This window comes from Tubulanus polymorphus, chromosome 12, assembly GCF_964204645.1.
Source record: "Tubulanus polymorphus chromosome 12, tnTubPoly1.2, whole genome shotgun sequence".
Lineage (NCBI taxonomy): Eukaryota > Metazoa > Nemertea > Palaeonemertea > Tubulaniformes > Tubulanidae > Tubulanus > Tubulanus polymorphus.
The window spans coordinates 1,636,618-1,657,104 of NC_134036.1; the positions used below are offsets into that span (position 1 = coordinate 1,636,618).

A 20,487-nucleotide genomic window follows, 5' to 3' on the forward strand; every position below is an offset into this window, starting at 1 on the left:
ATCCTAATCTTTAGTCCCCACGAACATTTTCGAATGGGGTCGAACCCCGCCGTCTTCTCAGACTCCATAAGTGTTTCTACTCGGACTCGTCACAATCAAAATCCTTCGCTTAAATTGAACATTGGAAAGTTCGGCGAGATCTTAACGCAATTCTGCGAGGGGATGCGCAGGGACAAAAAAAATGTCACGCATGCGTCCGCGTCCAATAGACCGTACCGGTAGAATCTGGGGCGCATTACACGTTGTATTAAGGCCCAAAAAATCAAGACCCGCTTTCCTGGTGCAGTAGCTATGGACCATGCCCTACAATTAGATTTTTTTCTGATTTCCCAGTGGGCCCGGCAAAATCGTCTCGCATCTAGGGTGTAGGGATGCGATCCAAGCCCTCGTCCGGACACTACAGCACCAACAAGAAAAAACCAATAAATTAAAAAAGCAAACGAAATTTGAGCAAACAATTTTATTCCCAGTAACATCGTTACATCTATGTTAATAGTCATATTAATAATTATTATTATTGTCAGTGTCAGATTCAACCGACAGATGGCGCCATAGATAAGCAGGGTTTAAAAATGAAAAAGTAACATCGTTTTCAAAAATTATATATGATCTCTTCGTGCCAAAGTTATGAAACCGGGCCAAATTATTCCTTTATTTATTATTATTCTAAATATTTAATCTCTATGAATTTTAATTTTCGGACCCTCCACGTGATTTCCCCACAAATATAATGAACATCTTTCAATCAATCGATCCTTGGTTTTTCAAAAAATATACTCTTTAACAAATTGACAATATATCGATGGGCTGCCTCGGACAATAATTTACTTTTATGATTAATTTCGATAAAAATAGAAAAGAAATACGCTATTTTTTCTTATTTTAGGGGTTCGAACTCAGTGCCAAATCATCCATTTTGTGAACTGAGCCACGCGAGGCTTATTTGCATATTAATTCGCTACTTAATTTATTCAGCATTAAGGTTCGAATCCCACATTTTTCTGAGAATCATCTACGTTCAAAGGGTGACATTTTATATAATTGAAAGCTTTGATATCTGAATAATTAGAACTCACAGCCTTTCTCCCGCAAATAGCCATCAATAACTGATATTGAAATGCGGTAAAAAAAAACAAACTAATTTTGTTTAGAAAATACTTAGTTTTGTGCTACATCAGTTTTTTGTCATTTGTTTAGTCATTAATTAAATGAAATCTGAGAAAAAAAATCATGGTCATTTTTCTTTTCCTTTCATGTTGCATAGTTTCGTTTATAAAGAAGACTTTGAAATATATCCGGCGGTTTACTAAATACACGGCACATTGATCTACAAGCTATAGTGCTATTGAACACCGCTAGATGGCGAGTGCGAAGCCGTAAGAGAGAAAGTGGCCAGCTCGCTGCGTGGAGAAATATCTAACAGTTATCATTGTACATAGCGGTTTAGTTAGCAGGAGACTAGTGAAAGCATAGAAATATATATCATCATCGAGTCCCTGATAGTTCCATAGTTTTAAGAGGGAATTTGGCACAGACAAAGGGTGTCCATCCAAACTGTTTGGTCCCTGTAAAATGGCATAATTTAACTGGCCCTGTACCATGGTTCTAAAACTTTGGTTAAAGTTAAGCCGTCAACCTGTATCATGGAACTCATTTTTGAACAGTAGACTAATGTTTACCACGGTATCAAAACACCGATTAACAATGAACTATTCACCTTTACAATGGCACTAAAACACTGGTTAAGGTTAAGCTATAAACCTGTATCATGGAACAGTTAATTATCCATTGTACACCGTGGTATTAAAACACTGATTAACATTGAACTATCCACCTGTACCATGGTACTCGCTTATCAAACCGACCCCCGTGCTGTGACTCCGAAATTTCGTAATGGCGTTTGCTATGCGTTTGCTAAGGCTGTACCCTCTCCCCCTCTCCTTCCCGCACACTATCCGTGCATTGATTAATAAATAAGATGCTAATAAGAAGCATAGCGATCATGCATAAGGTCTCAATTGCACTATCAGCCGCTAGGTGGCAACACATGTGTTTTAAGGGCTATGAACACATATTCTCAATGCTTTGCATAATTGAATCCACACTTTATACGAAATTCACGTCTCCATATCTTTAGCCCCCCTCCGAGTTCACAGCGTTTCCGTAATAACCATACAACAGAGTTCCCCTAACACACGGCGCAACTGATTCCATATTTATACACCAGATGGCAGCATCGGACGACGTCCCCGTTATCATCATAGTCTCGCTCAGCGCGCATAGAAAGCAGGTTGTTTTTAAATAATACCACTTTGTATAAGCAACGATACTAAATATACAATTTATATGCATAATTTTTAGTAACCGATCGCGTTTTTTAAACAGAATTTCATAATCAGCAGTTTGACAGTAATCCACTAGGTGGCGCGCGCGCGTGCTCTACGTATATAACGGTTTTCCCAGTATATAGTTGCCCGGTTCGGTTTCGACGGCGCTGGTCAAATATTCGAACCACAACTTCTCAAATCGGTCTTCTGTGATTTTGAGTTTTGAGCTCGGGCTCAAAGGCGTAGTCGGTGTAACTGGCTGCAACGATAAACAATAAACACATTCAATTAGAGCCCTAATAAAGAGACCTGGTCCGGGCCCTGTTTTAGAGATTGGTGTTACCTTTAACCCGGGGTTAACTCCATTGATAATGAGCTGAGTTAACCCCAGGGTTAAAAGTAATACCAGTCTTTAAAACTGAGCTCTGGGATTCCATAGCCAGGCGCGGATCCAGGGAATAAGGGAACTGACTATTATTGGGGAGGGCACTTTCTATGTCAAATCACGGCAAAAAGGGCACTTAACATCAAACTTGTGCAGGGTTTCGTACCGTGGCAATCTCAATGCCATCAGGTTCGAATCCCTGCCGAGAGGAAGGGGGCGGGTGATGTTTAAAGTTTGGATGATACACATACCTCGTTGGTAGCGGAGTATTTACTAGGCGACGGCGGGGTGTCGAACATACCAATCGATCGACTCAATCGTTCGTACGCGTCCTCGATATCGAAATCCGGTATTTCAAACGCCTGCAAACACAACTTATATTCCTCTTTGTCGATCACTCCATCTCCTGCAAATAGATGGCGTATTTGTGAATTTAGTAGTGGTTGCATGGCTGTTGTAGGCTCCGTGGAGCCGTTTAGCTAAAGTAATGTAGACATTTAGATGCACTAAAGTGACATTGCATTTATAGGGACATTCCACGCTCGTGTGCCTAGTGGATCCTGTATTGACGCATTAGCTTCCCCAGTTATTCTCTGTGACTACGGGTGGAGAACCGACTTCACACTATAGCCACCTAGCGTTAATAACACACTGGCAAGTTACACAGTAAATGTTGTGTGAACACTACAGATACATAATTTTCCCTTAGAGAAATATATAGATGTCGCTATTAGAGAGACACATTTTCACTGCAGCGCTCCTAGCGGATCCTCAATTGCCACAGTAGCAACGTATCTCGACTTACCGTTTACATCCATGCAGTTAAACATGAAATCCTTGAGATCTTTTTGGCACTGGTAATGAACTCTGCCGTCTTTAGACGTTTCAGGCCACTTGTCACCGGCCAGTTTTGCCGCCTCGACGAAATCTCCCCAATAATGCTGCCACTCATCTCGTCCAATCTGAAATAACAAAATAGATTTAATGTCCCAATGAAAATATCCAACATCAACTTCATCGAAAGTCTAAGGCTCGACAATAAAATCCGAAATCTACAGCTGCAGCTTTCTACATTTTCTTGTTTCTTGTAGGGAATTACAAACACCCTTCCACGAATGTGGCTGCCTCCATAAATCCCCCTATGACATCATCAAATTGTCTACTAGTGTTTACGAACTATCGACACTTCTTGAAAAGATGTCTGCATCCATAAATCGCCATATGACATCATCAAATAAATATGGTGAATGTGGTTGCATTTATGACTATGATATCATCGGATTTCTAAGGCTCAATATCAATTTGATGACGTCATATTTATGAAGGCAGATTAGGGGGAACAACGTATCCATTTGTTAAGCCTAAGTTGGATTTTGGTACCAAAGTAGCCGGTCGCCTCTTCTTGGTGGGAGGTTTCACTTACGTTCATGACTAAAGCGTTGCTAACCGCTTTGTAAACCAATGTGCCTTTTATAAGTCCGGCCCATATGCTGGCGATTCGATTCTGGAAATCTTTGAAACCCGGATTCAACGGCGACCATTGTCGAATATTCGTTGCCAATTTCAACAATCGGAAGAAGTCGTTATGATTCACCGTATCGCCGTCAGATGGGGCTACAAGAAAAATGGAATCGTAAATGAGGAGAGCGTATGTCGAAATGGTCGACTAATGAATAAAGATTATCCTAACTTCGACACCCCTCGACCTTCTCCCAGGACGCACCCATAATAACCGACAACCAAACCCACAGACATGATATTTGTAAGAGTGCGTTGCCCTCTACCCCTGGGCCCGGTTTCATAGACTGAGTATCAAAGTTATCCCTAGGGGTAATTCCTCAATATGGCTGACAAGCACCATAGTAACGATAAGAAACCATGGTTATAACTGAACAAATTTCAAAATGTTCCCAGGGATTATTTTTCTTCGACATCTATGAAACCCAGCCCTTCTTCCTACTTATATGGAAGGCCATTTAAAGAAGACTTTACGTAGCCTTGTTGTAGCCGCTTAATGATATTGACTTAGGTAGTAAGGTCTATTGACGATATCCGTGGCGACTTGTCGTTCAATTCCGTGACCTTAATCAGTATTATTACGCGTCTCAATCCAAAACATGTCTATCCTTGACTGGGAACCTGTCGACAAGAACTGCATTTCAGTGCAAAATCTGCTTAATGGGGATCGGATGATTATCGAATCTTGAATAGAGATATAACGATAAGGGCGACCCACATTGGAATACATTGTACGTGTAAAATTAGTTGCAGCTTTATACTGTACAAACAATAAGGGCAGATGGCAGTTTTCACTAGGAAAACTGCAGGGTTTGACATTTACTATGAACCCGACATTACAGCCAACAGTATATCATTGCATTCCGGTACCTGGCTTATGACATTGAAGTTAGGACGGACTGCACCGAAGAGGATCCTGAGGCTAGTGTGGGTAGAGATGCGTTCAGCGAGGGCCGTTGCAGATACAAGAAGAATGGAGGATGGAATATGAGTTCTGCTAAAAAAAGCTTCAATGGTTTCAATAGTGGCGAGATTGACAGAAGGCAATACGGACCACGAAAGAATCTGGACTTGGGAATACAGTAGATTAGGAAATACCGTCTTCAACTGGCTAGAGATCGTACAAATAACAACAACGAGCCACAACAAGAGATTTACTTGAACGTTCATTGGCAAAACCGAACCGCATCAGCAGCAGCAAAAAGAAGCTGAACATGGAAGTATTATAGGTGACGAGAAACCTCACCTTGAACTGGCAGAAAATTATAACAATTGACAAGAGAAGCCTCTTTTACACCTGTACAGAGTGACTTTCCTACTGGCAGCATACTGATCAAGAACAAAAAGTTGTCAAGTGAAACTGGGAAAGGTTATCAGAGCAGAGGAACTATCAGAGCATAATCATCTTGAAGAGGACTTTCATATTTGAAACACACCTCCTGCAATTGTAAGTAAGAAACCGATAGGCCTTCTGTGATCTCCTTTAAATGTAACATAGATATTCACTTTTCTTCTCAATAATGATTTAACAGCTAATGGTCGCGTGCGTGTATATCCCACGACGGAGGATGATAATCCTGATCAGTACCATCCTTATTGTCAATGCGATGATTTGGTACGCGTTCTGGTGGCGAGGGTACGAGACTGTCTCGATGATAAGTCGTCGCAGCAATGGTAGTTCAGAGGTCGTTAGGAAAATGTCGCTGTCATTTGTCGGAGATATAATGGTTCACGACGCCATTTTGAAATCTGCTTACGACAAAAACACGTCTAAATACGACTTCAATCCGATCTTTAGGTATTGCATTTTTCCTCTTGACAATTCTCGATCGAAGCTGATCAGGAATGGGCTTAAGTTGATCGTACGATCGACTTTGGGGAGAGATTGGATTAGGTCAAATAATTGTTTCAACACCCAAGGGTATGGTTAGTTGCTTATCCAATGGGTTTTGGCGTGGTCAATACCAAGGTTTAAAAACGGTCTTAAATAATATTTGGTATAAAACTTGCCAATAGAACCGCGATGGACAATAGACTACCATTTACTCTCTGAACCTTTATTCATTTCCCATATATACTTTCAGACACGTTAAGCGCCACCTGTCGGCCACGGACTTCACTATCGGTAATCTAGAGGTAGTCGTCGGTGTTGAACCGTACGGACAAGTTAAATCTAATTATCACGCTCATCCGCTGTTTTCAGCGCCACCTGAACTCGTTGAAGCATTACGTAACGCCGGATTCGACGTCTTAGTAACTGCCAACAATCACGCTACCGACCTCGGCGACGAAGGCATCGTTAAAACGCTACAAACGTTAGACGCTTACGGTCTACGTCACACGGGCACGTTTGCCAACGCGCCGGATCCAAACTCGCCGTTGATTATAGAAAAAGGTGGCATGCGCGTCGCCATCTTGTCTTACACGAAACGATCCCCGCTTAGTACAGAACATGTATCGCCCCCTATCGTCGTGAACTATCTCGATAAAGAGAGGATACGCGACGACGTGCGTGGCGTGAGGGACTCCGGGGTCGACGCGATCGTGGCCGTCGTTCACTGGGGCAAGGAATACCAGGAACATCCCGATAAACTACATCAGCAATACTGGTTAGACTATCTAAACGAATTAGGGGTGAAGGTCGTTATCGGGTCGCATCCTCACGTGTTGCAGCCGATGATCTGGAACAGGGCAGACGACTCTTTAGTCGTTTATTCGCTCGGTAACTTCCTGGCGAAGATGCACCACGGCATCGTCATGCTCAAAGGCGCCGCCATTGTTCGCGTCGACCACGAGCTGCGAAAAGGTGGCGCCACTACTGTTGTAAATGTCAATACGACCGATTTAGTTTTCGAAAGTCGAATTTCGATAACGAATGTCGATTATCGATTGACGTATGTCGATTCGACTAGTGATGGTAAATTTTCGGTGATTCCCGTTCGGGAATTCGCGCCGCGAAAACTCGAAAACAGCGGCAACAACGAAACCATGACGAATTTACAGACGTTCGTTAAACAAGCAACTGAACTTCTAGACAACGAGAATGTGAATGTACCAGAAATTGTGTAGAGAATTTGAACCGTAGTTTGCTCAAAATATGGTTTAAGGGGCCGGTTCCAGTTTCTAATGTCATGGCTTAGACTAATTCTACATTCCTGAGGATATGGTTAAAGTAAACCATCTGGGGCCCGGTTCTAATGTCATGGCTTAGACTTAAGAATAGTCTAAGACCATCTTAGTTATAAAGCTATTCTAACAGCTTATGACAAACCCTGTGATTAAGACTACTTTTTAAGAACCGGGTTTGAGCGGCTGTTGCACATTCAAACCACAACATTCCTGAAGAAGATGGCTATTAGGTTATAGTCGAAATGACGAATCAATGAATAATTGGCACAAAATGACATTCTATTATCTGTTACACGTTTTAGGTTAATCTGACTTGGAGATCAAGACCTTTAGGCCGTGTCTATGGTTTAGGCGTATCTACGTAGTTCACAAGCTGGCAAGAAATGTCGCCGGCCAAATACCTTATACAGCCATTACCACCATTCAATTATGAATGAAGTTGCAATGATTTATTTATTTAGTTACCCTCCTGGTAAGGAGGGCTTCAAAAATAGTCTATAGACTCATTGATTGTTCCTCTCCACGGAAATCTTTAGTAAAAGGCGAAAGATTTAAACGCGGTTGAAGAGAAACCAGAGTGATTCAGCTGACAGTCCTCGAGGTATTTATACCCCGGATCCATTGCCTTTATAAACGGTGTTTTACTTTCGAATAATATGAATATTTTCTACCACCAAATTGTCGTCAAAGTCAGAAGTTTCCACAGAGTTCAGTTGGAATTTTACTCAGATTTAAATCCAATTTATTTAGTTTAAAACCCAATTTATTCAAAGTTTAAAATATCTAAAGTTAATTTTATTTCATCAAAATGAAAATCAAAAAGCGCGACATTTCAGGTGTGACGACTGATGACGATCTGCTGTGAGAGTTCGAAACGCCGTGCTTTGAATAAATAAAATTCGTTTGTTTTTTAATCTTTTAAACTTTCTTGGTAGGTTTAAAGTGTTTGATATTATATTCTTCAAGTCTTAGAGTACTGTAACTAATTTAGTAGTCACGCTGAGAAGCCGATCCCATACTGGAAGGACAAAACACAAACCCTGGGCCATGACTTAAGTGGTCCAATAGTGGTCTTAAATCCTTAGATTGGTAGTAAAATGTTACATCGTCTATAACACCAAAATGGTCTTAGACTGGACTTAAGCGACGCAAAGATCTAAGATTTAAGATGGCTCCAGATCTAGCTATGCCAAGCGGATACTGACTAATTTAGTAGTCACGCTGAGAAGCCGATCCCATACTGGAAGGACAAAACACAAACCCTGGGCCATGACCATGGACGTATAAACTAGATATCTAGTTTATACGTCCATTGCCATGACTTAAGTGGTCCAATAGTGATCTTAAATCTTTAGATTGGTAGAAAAATGTTACATCGACTATAACACCGAAATGGTCTTAGACTGGACTTAAGTGACGCCAAGATCTAAGATGGCTCCAGATATAGCGATGCCGAGTGGATGCTGGTCCACGATAATCAGGACATGGTGTCCAATGGGACAGAATTTAAGAGCTGGGTATTCATATTATCTTGAAGGTTACCCTCCTGGGTAGGAGGGCTTCAAAAATAAGTCTATAGACTCATTGATTGTTCCTCTCCACGGAAATCTTTAGTAAAAGGCGAAAGATTTAAACGCGGTTGAAGAGAAACCAGAGTGATTCAGCTGACAGTCCTCGAGGTATTTATACCCCGAAACCATTGCCTTTATAAACGGTGTTTTGATTTTGCAAAAAATGGTTAAAAAGTTATTTAGACATTTTCTACCTCGAAATCGGTGTCAACAATTTCGTCAGATTTCTATTAGCAAATTTATTTCCATTTATGTTCGTTTATCTTGAGCTAATAGACAAACGATGATGATGTCCTAGTAACAGATAATGTCAATTTTCACTCTGCTAAACAGATAATGCCGCGCTTTCCGTGAGTACTCGGTAAATTCCGTAAATCTCCGACCGACATGCTCGGCTAACAATGACACTTGTCAACCTACATTGCGAATCTTTCGATTGCCTAGTTTAACAAGAGAATGTTTGTCAAGATTTCGTCCAACCGTTCACGATAATCTTCCCGACTCTTTGATCGCGTTATGAATAAACAGCAATTTTGATCTCGAAACTTCATTCTTGTTGGTTGGGTTTTTAATCCAGCGAAGAAAGGAGTGGTCTCTAGTGTAGTGAAAGTGATCCATTTGGCATTCCACAAGTACATTATATATACCTTCAATATGAAGTGATCGTTTGATCTCCAAAGAGATCACTCGACCTAAATTGCTCACTGTAAAGGTGTCACCTCGCTTGTTGACTGGGTCCCCATCAACTTTTGACGTCAAGTTAGTCAGAATTGGGCCAGCCATTCGAAGTAAAATGTCGATATTAAAATGCCACCAGACATAGTGCCAACAACTTCATCCACATGACACACAACCTTTCGCCTTCCCTTTCCTCCACAATTATACCTTCAAACAAATTTCCCAGGAATTTGGGATGACGATTCCGATGTTCAGTAATGAATGAAAGATCTGAGAACATTTGAGAGATTAACTTCCCTTCCCCCAACAGCAACTGATGCTGATGCAACTCGACATCGAAATGAGATGTTAAGCAATGATTGAGGACTAAGTGATGATAGAAGAAAAAACCGATGCAGATGCAACTGATGCTGATGCAGCTGATGATGATGCAGCTGATGATGATGCAACTGTAATGTAGGACGTACTTGGCAAATAAGCATTTTTAACCGGGTCGGAATATATATAATTAGCTGACATTAACGGATAAAAAGTCGACTAATATCGTCTGCTCCTGATGTAGTTCTAAATGCATTATCTATGTGTATATTCTCTATACAATGGATAATAATGCGATAATGCTAATCTGTTCAGGCCAAACAAATGAACATTCGTGTTTTACAGTACGAGAATAAAACCGCAGCAATTAATGGCAGATAATTATTCGGCTACAACCTGCTAACGATACTGGACCTAGGGCTTCTAAGCAGTTTGGCAATTCGTGGCATCAACAGGGTAGGCCGGGTGATTCTGTCCATGTTCAACGAGAGGGCTATGCCATTATTTGATCACGTTGGGTTGGCTCAGCCTGGTATGAAATGCATCGTTTGGTATGGCAATACACTTGAGGAATGTTGTGAGTTATGATAAGCTCACTGTGAAGATCAGAGGCAACTTGAGCATCATCGGCTTCATGCCACCATCCAGGATGCCAGCGTCACCCCATGCAGTGGCGAGATGGATGAGTTTGCAGCCTTTGTCGGACACTTTGCCGCCCATAAGCTTGCGATACGTTCATCTAATACGATGGCCTAGCATAAAAATGCTGGATATGATGGGGCTTGCTCACTACATGGTGAATTATTAGGACTATGATTGACATGGGAAAGATGATAACCATGTATCAAGGGCTACATGTTACTTAGGATGGCCTTGTCTGAGCATTTGGAATGCATGCTGCTAGTTAGAATGGCGTTGGTAGCAAAGGTTTTTCAACACACAAAAAAACGTTCCTGTATTTTTTGTTCATGGTCTAAAGGATCCCCAGGCTACTGTTTGTGTATATGTATGTGTGGCCTGTTAGCCGTCAATTCAACCCCGATAATTGCGGCTATAAACTACAATTAAAGCACTGATATATCATTAGTAGCCAGATTATCCGGGGTGTTTTTTTAAACACGGCGTTGTTTATGCGAGGCCTTGACGCGAACGAGAACCAGGGTTTAAATCAAACAAAACACACCATAATAATTGAGGCGGGTGAAATTAGTGTATCTATGACGACGGCCCTAACGACCCATAAAACAAGAGAAAACGGCTAATATTGTTGTTACCAATCGAATGTCGCCAAAGTTGGAAACGCACGCGGACCCACCTATCAGAATTCAACTTTCACTACTACTGCATTTAATATATCAGCTTTCACTCTCAGCATTTCATCAGCTTATGCTCACTGTTCAAACAAACACATTCAAACTGTGTTTATCCATATATGCATTGCAATATGATTTGCATTAAACACACGTACCTATATTCAAGCAATGTATCTATATGGAATGTATGTATGCAAATTGATATAGGATGTGCAGTACTACCCTAGACAGTGACAGCCATCTGTACAACACTACCGCAGACAGTGACAGTCATCTGCACAACTTACACCGTGCTCTATCTATCCCCTGGCAGTCTACTATCTCAAAACTCCGGTGTCCAGTTTCATTAAGGTTAGATAAGAATCAGTGTTAAAATGAATTCATTTCAAACCTTATATAGTCAAATGTCAACCACAAGACTCCTGTTTTATAGATATCGTGTCTTCAGAATATACTTAACGATATAGCTGAAACTCTTGCCGTCTACGGTGGTAAGCATTCGGACAGATGACAACATTGACGAATGAACCGATCAGATTTTCAAGGGAAATATCCCCAATGAAATAATCTCTTCAGACCATTTGGCAAAACATTTTGCTCACAGCATAACTTCACAAATGACTGGTAGACCGGTAGCAATCTCAGTATTTTAGAATTAATTTCAGGATAAAAGTAAAGAGGTTGAGTCTGTTTCAGTAGTGTTTGGTGTATAATGCAATAGGCTACATATCAAATCATTCGAATTAGAATAATTTGCGGATGAAATTGCGAGGTCGCAAAACTGTCAGACATTTATCATAACGCATACAATTGATTCCCTTGGGACGACAGTCATATTGAGTCTGGGAGTGAATTTGGAACAGTCTGTACCGTCTGGCCATCACCTCTAAAAGCATCGAAGCTTGAGCTCAAGCCCAGTCCACATTGAGGGGAAAAGCTCAAGCTAAACCTAGTCTTTACTGAGGGAACAAGCTCAATATAAACCCAGTCCACACTAAGGAAAACAAGATGGCAGTTGTAGTTCACATAGAAAATTCTCCCCATCCCCTCACAGCTATGGTATCAGCACCTTCAAATAGCTTCCCCTCCCCTCACAGCTGCTAGGGTATCAGCACCCGAGTGGTGCTACCTTCAAATAACTTCCCCTCCCCTCACAGCTATGGTAGTAGCGCAGATAACTTTCCCAGAACCCCTAAGCTCACCAACCCCCATTACTAAAGGTTAGTCAAAGTTTATTTCTCTGAGGGTCACGCGTGCGACGTTCATTTCAATAACAAATGAATAATAAAACACTTGAAGTTCAACAGACGATACTTCAAGTTCTAACGGAACCGAATTTTTGACTGCAAATTTAGAAATCCATACAGCACACCGTGAATCAAACTATGCGTGTAAATATGAATACATGAATTAGGTGTACCTTTTGTAAATGCATTATCTACAGCGAGAAGCCTGGTAAAAAGTGCTCGCGACCACAACATTGTGCTGTGCAGCGCCTTTCAAAAAGCAATATAAGAAGAACTGAACTTTTCAATGTTGATTCGATCTAATAAAGACAGTATAATCGTCAGCGCAGTGTGTGCATGAGCATGAATCTATTTTCGTTTTTGTTAAAATGCGTCGATGCAAAAAAATGGCAATCGCGAAAAAGAATCGTGTTTGGACAAAAATCGTTGTCAGAACGGTATGAAAAATTACAGGTCTATTCGATTTTCTATATATATATATATAATATATATAAATGAGGACAGTCCCAATGGACTCTAAAGCTGCTAAAAAGGGTAATCGTTCGTGGTTCCGTAAATAGGAAAACTATATTTTATATATGTATATTTATAAACCATCTACGTGTATATTTGTCGTAGGCCAACGTTAAAGAAAGTCAATGGCAAAGGAGACCGGAATGGTCGGGATGAGTGAACCTTTTCCCATTCATACCGCCATACCTAGATCTGTCTAAATAAAACAGTTCGAACAGTTCTACTTTACCGATACAACTCAATAAAAATCATAAAACTCAATAAATCGCTAGCAAATAAAACTATGGAAGTGGTTCTCGGAAAGAGATATGAAAAACTAATATTATTGGATTCAAGTGTGAATGTGAGGGTTCGCGTATCGAGAGCGCGCGTTTAGCAAATAAAGCGTTCACAAGAAGAAAAAGTCGATCGACATCGCTAAAAGTCATATGACACATATTAATTGATATAGAATATTCTCGCTCTTCTCGGGCAACACAAGTCTTTACTGAGATATTAATATCGAGGTTATGTTTTCAGAGATTCGAGTAGATCAACAATATTGTTGAAGAGTCGATAGGTCTTCAATAGTGTAATCGGTCGTATATATGTGAATGTATAAATTCCCTTTCCCTCACCCTCTCCACTCATCGACTCGTCACCCGTATGCTCACAGTACCATTCTTTATCTTATTTCCCTCTCCTCGCCCTCACAGCTATGGTTGCATAACCACCAAATAACTGTTCCTCCCCTAACAGCTATATGGTAGCAGCACCCTAGTGACGTTACCTTCAAATAACTTCCCCTCCCCTCACAGCTATGGTATCAGCACCCTAATGACAATATCTTGCCCTCCCCTCACAGCTATGGTATCGGCACCCTAGTGGTGTTACCTTCAAATAACTTCCCCTCCCCTCACAGCTATATGGTATCAGCACCCTAGTGACGCCACCTTCAAATAACTTCCCCTCCCCTCACAGCTATGGTATCAGCACCCTAATGACAATATCTTGCCCTCCCCTCACAGCTATGGTATCAGCACCCTAATGACAATAACTTCCCCTCCCCTCACAGCTATGGTATCAGCACCTTAGTCGTGTTACCTTCAAATAACTTTCCCTCCCCCCACACTGTCCCTATCGTCCCTCCATTTCTTAAAATACATGTACGATCAAGCTACCCATCTCTCCCCTCTCTCCAGAACCTTATCTCCAGTCCCCACCATCCCAAACTCTCCCTATCTCTCCTCCATATCGTACTAAGTATAAATTAGCCCCTCTTTCCTGGAAGTTTCCAATCATTTTCGAGTCTCTGGCGATGAAAACATCGAAACGTAAGAAAAATGAATTTATCTCTAAACCTCATCAATTTTGGGTTTGCTTTTTATATCAACTTCGAAAATCAAACTCTACATCATCAGGCGAATGCATCGAATCAGTGACGATTAAAATTTCGAAACGTTAGAAATATACTGTAGATTAATATAAACCTCATCAATTTGTGGGTTCGCTTATCAACTGAGGAAATCAAACTCTACCAGTGATAACATCTTCCCTCTATCTGTCCCCCTCTCTCCCCAATCTCTCATCTGTTTTATACCTTTTCCCACTCAATCCCACCCACTCTGATATAGAATCACTGTTCAGTCTACCAGATTTTTTCGCCCATCCATTGCAGCCTACGTGTTGGAACGCATATGTACAATCATACAGAGTGAGAGAGAGAGAGAGACCACTTATCACCAGCAAGCGACAATTTCAATTTTTATCGTTCATGAAATCAAGGGGTAATTTGCGCTGCGGTCCTATTTCAGGCGGTGGCTTATTAACAACAGACCTACTAACCAAAAAATTAGCTTTGCTATACATATATTTATTGAGAGGTCGATGCAACCAAAGTTCCCCGTTATATATACACACATAAAGACGTGTCTCCTCTGAACTATTGTCCCCTGATCGTAGCGGCTGCTATTATACACCACAGTTAATGATGAGTAGTTTATTGTGTATCGCGTAAAGTTGAAACCATCTTCCTACAAAAGGTGATCTCAATACGTTAACCAGATTCCGCGTGGCTTTTATAAACCCTCTATACAAATATGGCATTTATAAAAAGAAATAGTGACTATTACTCCTGTAAAGAACAGGCCTTCGATATCTTTTTTTTTTTTGTTGTTGAAAATTATGACAATTCTGTAGAAGTATAACAACCCAAATCTACCGATCAGATAGATAAACAAGGTTAATCCCTATTGCAAGATGAAAAAAATCTCATCAAATTGATTTGATGATATTGAAACCTATGATTTGATGAAATAGAGACCTTACTTGATGATATAAAGACCTAAACAGCTGTTAAATAGGGTACAACAATAGTGCAACAAAATGACCATCATTTAACAGTCAAATACATAATCGCTCTCATATCTCGTATATTGAATACACAAATGTAAATTGAATCTCAATGGTATCAGTTTCATATATAATTTTACTGTTAGCAAGTGGAGACTGATAGAGTATTGCACCACGTACAGATCGAGCAAATCCCCAACTATTAATCTCTCCCTCTCCCTCTCCGGCTCTCCGGCTCTCCGGCTCTCCGGCTCTCCGGCTCTCCGGCTCTCCGGCTCTCCGGCTCTCCGGCTCTCCCTCTCCCTCTCCCTCTCCGTCTAAGCTCATTGTGGCTCTATAACCAATCTAACAACTTAAGACCAGTCTAAGCTCATCATGGTTCTATAACCAATTTGGCATGTTTAAGAACGGTCCCATTTTTAGACTTGCACTTAATCCGACTCAGGTAAACAAACGTATAAATTACGAAAAAATGATCGAGATAAATCAACACGGAGAGAAAGGCTGCAACAGAGCGTCGTACCGGTTAACGCCGTTACCATGGATACTACGTGTACGCTACAAGATTTATCACTGAATGACGTTGTTGTCGTCTAGTCTAAAGAGTCGAGGCTCATCTGGTGCAAATTCGTGTCGCCCAATAATGCGTTTAATGATGAATTGCTCGCTTGTGAATGTGTACCGGCAGAACGCAATAATCGAAGCAAATAATGTGGAGCATATTGAAGAACCTCAACATCAAAGTCAAAATGCAAAATCAAATTATTCGTCGATTAGATGCAAGAACCTCGATAGCCTGAAATCAAAATACTCGTGGATTAAATGCAAGAACCTCGATATCCTGAAATCAAAATACTCGCGGATTAAATGCAAGAAGAACCTCGATATCCTGAAGTCAAAATACTCTTGGGTCAAATGCAGGAACCTCGAAATCCTTGGGTCCAAAAACAAGTATGGATTAAATGCGTGGTTAATAGGTTTTTCTTGAATGTTGTACTGCGATGCAGAGACTCTCATCCAACTCCTCCAATTTACCGCTTATATACAAGACCTTAAACAAAGTGCTCGACCCAAGCTAGACTTTCCCAACTATATCCTATACTTAGAGCTTCCCATATTCCCCTTGAACCACTCAACATTGCCATTTTGTTCATCTTATATATCTTACTCTCAAGAACTCGTTCCTTCCTGCCACCAACCTCCCTGTAATCTCCCATTAAAAACTGTTCCAAGTCAATGCCATGAATGACGTTAACTCAACCTCCTTATTCTGAACTCACTTTATGAATGCTTGGCACCCTTTTACCAGCGTGTTATATTTGTTGGCCATGCCAGCCAAGCCATGCACGTTACGATGCAATCATCATAAACTTTTTCTTTTAATCAATTTTTACAGTAGACTTCTCCCAACTCGGTATAGTACCGATGTCGTCGGCACACCAATTAATTTCAGCTGGTAAATGAAATTAGATGTAAAAGGCTTTTGTCACACGAGGAATACATTTCAAAATCCTACTCCTTGCTTTCGAGCATTTTGTAGACAAATTCTACTTGTTATTTCCATGGACTTTCGTTTAACAGTCGATGGTATTTCAAAACACGACAACTTTACCGCAGTAAGAGATGGAGTATTTCAATCTCAATGAAGGTATTTCGTCTCACCTCCTTCCATCAGTATTTTACAACTTCATTTACCAGTCTCAATTTACTGCAGTAAGAGACAGGGTCTTTCTCAACCCCAAGGAAGGTTTTTCATTTCGCCTCCCTATACAATTCACAACCTTAGGAGTCTCCAATTTACCGCAGTTAGGGAAAGAGTATTAATTCTAACCCCAAGGAAGTTATTTCTTCAAACCTCCCTATACTTCACAACTATATTACCAGTCTCAACTCAACTGCAGTAAGACATGATTTCAGGAGGTCGCTGCACAACCCAAATGGAAGGTCTATGGTTGCAGCACCTCCCTACTCATCAATATCATTTGTCTACAACTCCAGGGTAGAATTTACTGAGTAAATTTTTACCAAAAACTTTTACCAAGTGAGGCAGAGTCTACTATAATCGCTTTCCAAATAAGACAACAGCCTTTACGCCTGGCGACTTTGTCCATTTTGCTGTGCGTTACTGCGAAGCATATTATAGGCCTACATAAATAGAATATGATCACATGATTGTCTTAAAGCCTACATTGGAATATACACATATATATATATATATATATATATACTGTTCGAAGCAAACCGACTATTGACCCCCAAAATTCATTTTGTTTAACATATGTTTAAAAAAGACACTATACATTACAACAAAAATCCATGCAAAAACCACATGAACACAATATACGTGATTATTATACAACACCACCGATATTATTCAGAACAAAAAATTAGCGATTTAAAAAAATTGAACAAACAAACAAACAAACAACAATGACAAACGGTTATGAAAATAATATGTCGTCGCACGGCAACAAGCATTTCGATTCGGAAGAACAAACGCGTTCGGCAATTTCCGTGACGTTGTTCGGCCTATAACCGATCGACACGGAATTAGCCGAACGGTTTCGTAAACAAATCATTTCAAACAGTTATCAAATGAGTATATTATCTATCATTATCATTATAATCATTATTATCATTATTATCATTAATCATTGGTAAAGCCCTGATCCGCACCTGCCAGCGGTCGTAACATAGCTCGATATAAGTTGGGGAACTGAATTTTGAAAAACAAATCGCCATAAGGCTAAAAAAAATTGATACCTTGTTTCTCCGCTCTGCTGAGCTTAAATGTTGACCCGGCCGGCCGCCTATCTACCCTGTACATTACTTTTTTAAAAATCGTGATCAATTTTACCATAACAGACCCGGCCGCTATAGAAATGAACTGTTTATAAATTTTATCATATTTTACTAATTTTACTATGACCCGGCCGCTGCGGAGAAACAAGGTATCATTTTTGTTTAGCCTAAATTGTACCCCTATTTGGTTGATATACCTAGAGCTACCACTGGCACGTGAGGTGGTGGGAAAGTGAATGTAGAAAATGTAGGCCAATGAATCTGTGTGACGTCATCGTAAATTCGTTGATATTCGAATCGGTGCGCGGGCGGCGGCGGCCGGAAATTGCCGAGACATCCCGATATAGTACCGACGATAAAACCTGACATATCATCAGAGAATCCCAGCGGCGGATGTCGGTATTTTAGTGCTATGGTTTTGTTCATTTTTTTAAAAATCGCACCTGACTCGAAGAATTTCGATGCATTGGCCTGCAGCAGCTGCTGCTGATAGTATCGAAATAACGCGCATGACCCCAAAAACCCAGCAAATCATCGATTTTGCGCAGATTGATTTTTTTAAGGAATTTCTCAGAAATTAAAAAAGAGATAAAAAGTAATTTATTATTTTTTTAGCGCCTGAATTATAAATCAAAAGTCCGCCATAACGCTGATAACGTTTTTAATGCAAGTGCTCGCTAAATGCCAACATTTTTTTTTTTCAGAAAACAAATTAGGCCCAATCTAATTCAAATTCGATGGTAGAAATATCATTCTTTATGACGCCGCCAAATCAGTTTTAACGCCATATTTTGCACTGGTCCCAACAATCGCATTATAAACTACTTTTACTGTCTCAATAGACACATTTTTCTACCAACTCACAAAACTGTGGAACTGGGGCCAAAACCGACTCGATGATATTGCTGGGTCTGTTTAAGGAAATGCACTAAAGGTCTCATAGGTTACAGAAGAAAGATTCAAATTTTCAAATGTTGTAAATAATATTGCGAATTTAAATTAACTAAATTGCTTTTTTTTTGTTTTTGTTTTTTGTTGTTGTTGAGTTTCAAAAGAGAAGAACATACTTTTGGTTAATTATAGATTTTTTGTATTTAAACACATTAAATACATACACATGTGGTGGTAACCTTCAAGTGTGAACCCTATATTCAAAAAAATAACATACAAAATCAATTTCATTTAATCAAACAGCGAAGCAGCGGGGGATAATAACAAAACCGTTTCATCAGTTTCACGAAACAGTTAAAATCAAATTTCTAGAAATTTTCGAAAGGATAGAGAAACAAATGTATCGTTTTATTTTCGCCTAAGCCGCCATTACTGTCCATCAGTCCCTGGAACCGATGGGTTTTTTGCCAGAAGCCACTCTTGCCGCTAGGGGGCAGCACAGCTCCACGCGTAATATAATTAATTAAACGCATTTAAAAAGCCGTTTGGTGAAGCGGGAAAATCTTCGCCGTCAATTTCCAGCAGACAACATTGAATAAAAAGCCGGTGGGGGGGGGGGCGTGTGATCAGTGAGCTAAGCGCGATCAGGGGGGTGGGGGCAGCAGGTGCGTACTGAAAATACCGCTAGGTGGCGTGCATTATACATATATATTAGAAAAACTTACCGAAAAAGGCATCGAACATGTAGTCCACTTTTTTCCGTTGGAACTCGGTGAGTTTACTCAGACCCGGCGATTTAGGTCGATCCGTCGGGTAAGGTATATGCAGTAAGTCTAAAGCGACCCCTGCCGCCGAATTCCGGCGAATTCCCGAGCCGGGTATCACATCTGACTCGTCTTCGTTGGTCGTATGTCCGTTCTTAGTTTCGGTTGCCGCGGCCATGATTGTTGCGTGTATCAAAATTTAAAAATTCTAATTCTCGAAAATAAAAAACCCAGATAAAACCTGTTGAACTTGTTGCGCGTTCGAATAGAATCCGTATCAACAAAACGAATTATGGTTAATTCCGAAATCATCCATCATATACAAAAAACGACCACGTCCGAAAAAGATGTTTCGTGCTTTAAACGACGACAGCGCAGGTTCGGCAGAAGAAAAGGACGCGAGCGGTTATATATTCAGATAAATCCCAGACAGCAGTAGCAGTGCCGTGTCGATACCAGACAGACGACGAGTGTTGCACGACTAATGTCTTCAAAACAGTCGGTGTGGTTTAAACGTGCGGTCGGTAGCGCCTCGCACACCAGTACCGTAATGTGCGTGGAGTAATAATTCCCGCTGTCCTGATTATGCTATATATCGCCTGGCGTATTTGATCCCTATTATGCTAATCAAATATATATTTATATGTCTATGTATGCGTACACGGCATGCAGAGATATATAGGTTGTTCCGACAAAAAAA

At 40.5% G+C, this 20,487-nt stretch overlaps 1 protein-coding gene and 2 non-coding genes across 4 annotated transcripts; all 3 read right to left on the bottom strand.

Moving 5' to 3' along the window:
* Positions 1–453: 453 nt before the first annotated feature.
* LOC141914051 (sarcoplasmic calcium-binding proteins II, V, VI, and VII-like) lies at positions 454–20,371 on the bottom strand. 2 transcript variants are annotated; one of them, XM_074805314.1, is made up of 6 exons: positions 19,749–20,371; positions 19,248–19,277; positions 4,136–4,326; positions 3,518–3,674; positions 2,964–3,118; positions 454–2,586 (listed from the first exon to the last, which is right to left on the bottom strand). In XM_074805314.1, the coding sequence occupies exons 1-6, from the start codon at positions 19,963–19,965 to the stop codon at positions 2,440–2,442; spliced, it is 897 nt and encodes a 298-aa protein (XP_074661415.1). In that variant the 5' UTR covers positions 19,966–20,371; the 3' UTR covers positions 454–2,439. The 2 variants fall into 2 exon arrangements, with proteins under 2 accessions (XP_074661415.1, XP_074661416.1); XM_074805315.1 differs by lacking the exon at positions 19,248–19,277.
* LOC141914356 (U5 spliceosomal RNA) lies at positions 7,823–7,940 on the bottom strand. Its single transcript, XR_012620802.1, has one exon. It is a non-coding gene; the product is annotated as a U5 spliceosomal RNA (small nuclear RNA).
* On the bottom strand, positions 8,900–9,018 carry LOC141914360 (U5 spliceosomal RNA). The gene has a single exon (XR_012620805.1). It is a non-coding gene; the product is annotated as a U5 spliceosomal RNA (small nuclear RNA).
* Positions 20,372–20,487: the final 116 nt, after the last annotated feature.

Bases quoted from the DNA above. Each gene is read 5' to 3' on its own strand.
- LOC141914051 (XM_074805314.1), bottom strand. From the start codon at position 19,965: ATGGCCGCGGCAACCGAAACTAAGAACGGACATACGACCAACGAAGAC. The intron at 19,278-19,748 runs GTAAGTTTTTCT...TTTTGAATATAG, and splicing joins CATGTTCGATGCCTTTTTCG to GGTTCACACTTGAAGGTTAC. The intron at 3,675-4,135 runs GTAAGTGAAACC...TTGTTATTTCAG, and splicing joins GCAACGCTTTAGTCATGAAC to ATTGGACGAGATGAGTGGCA.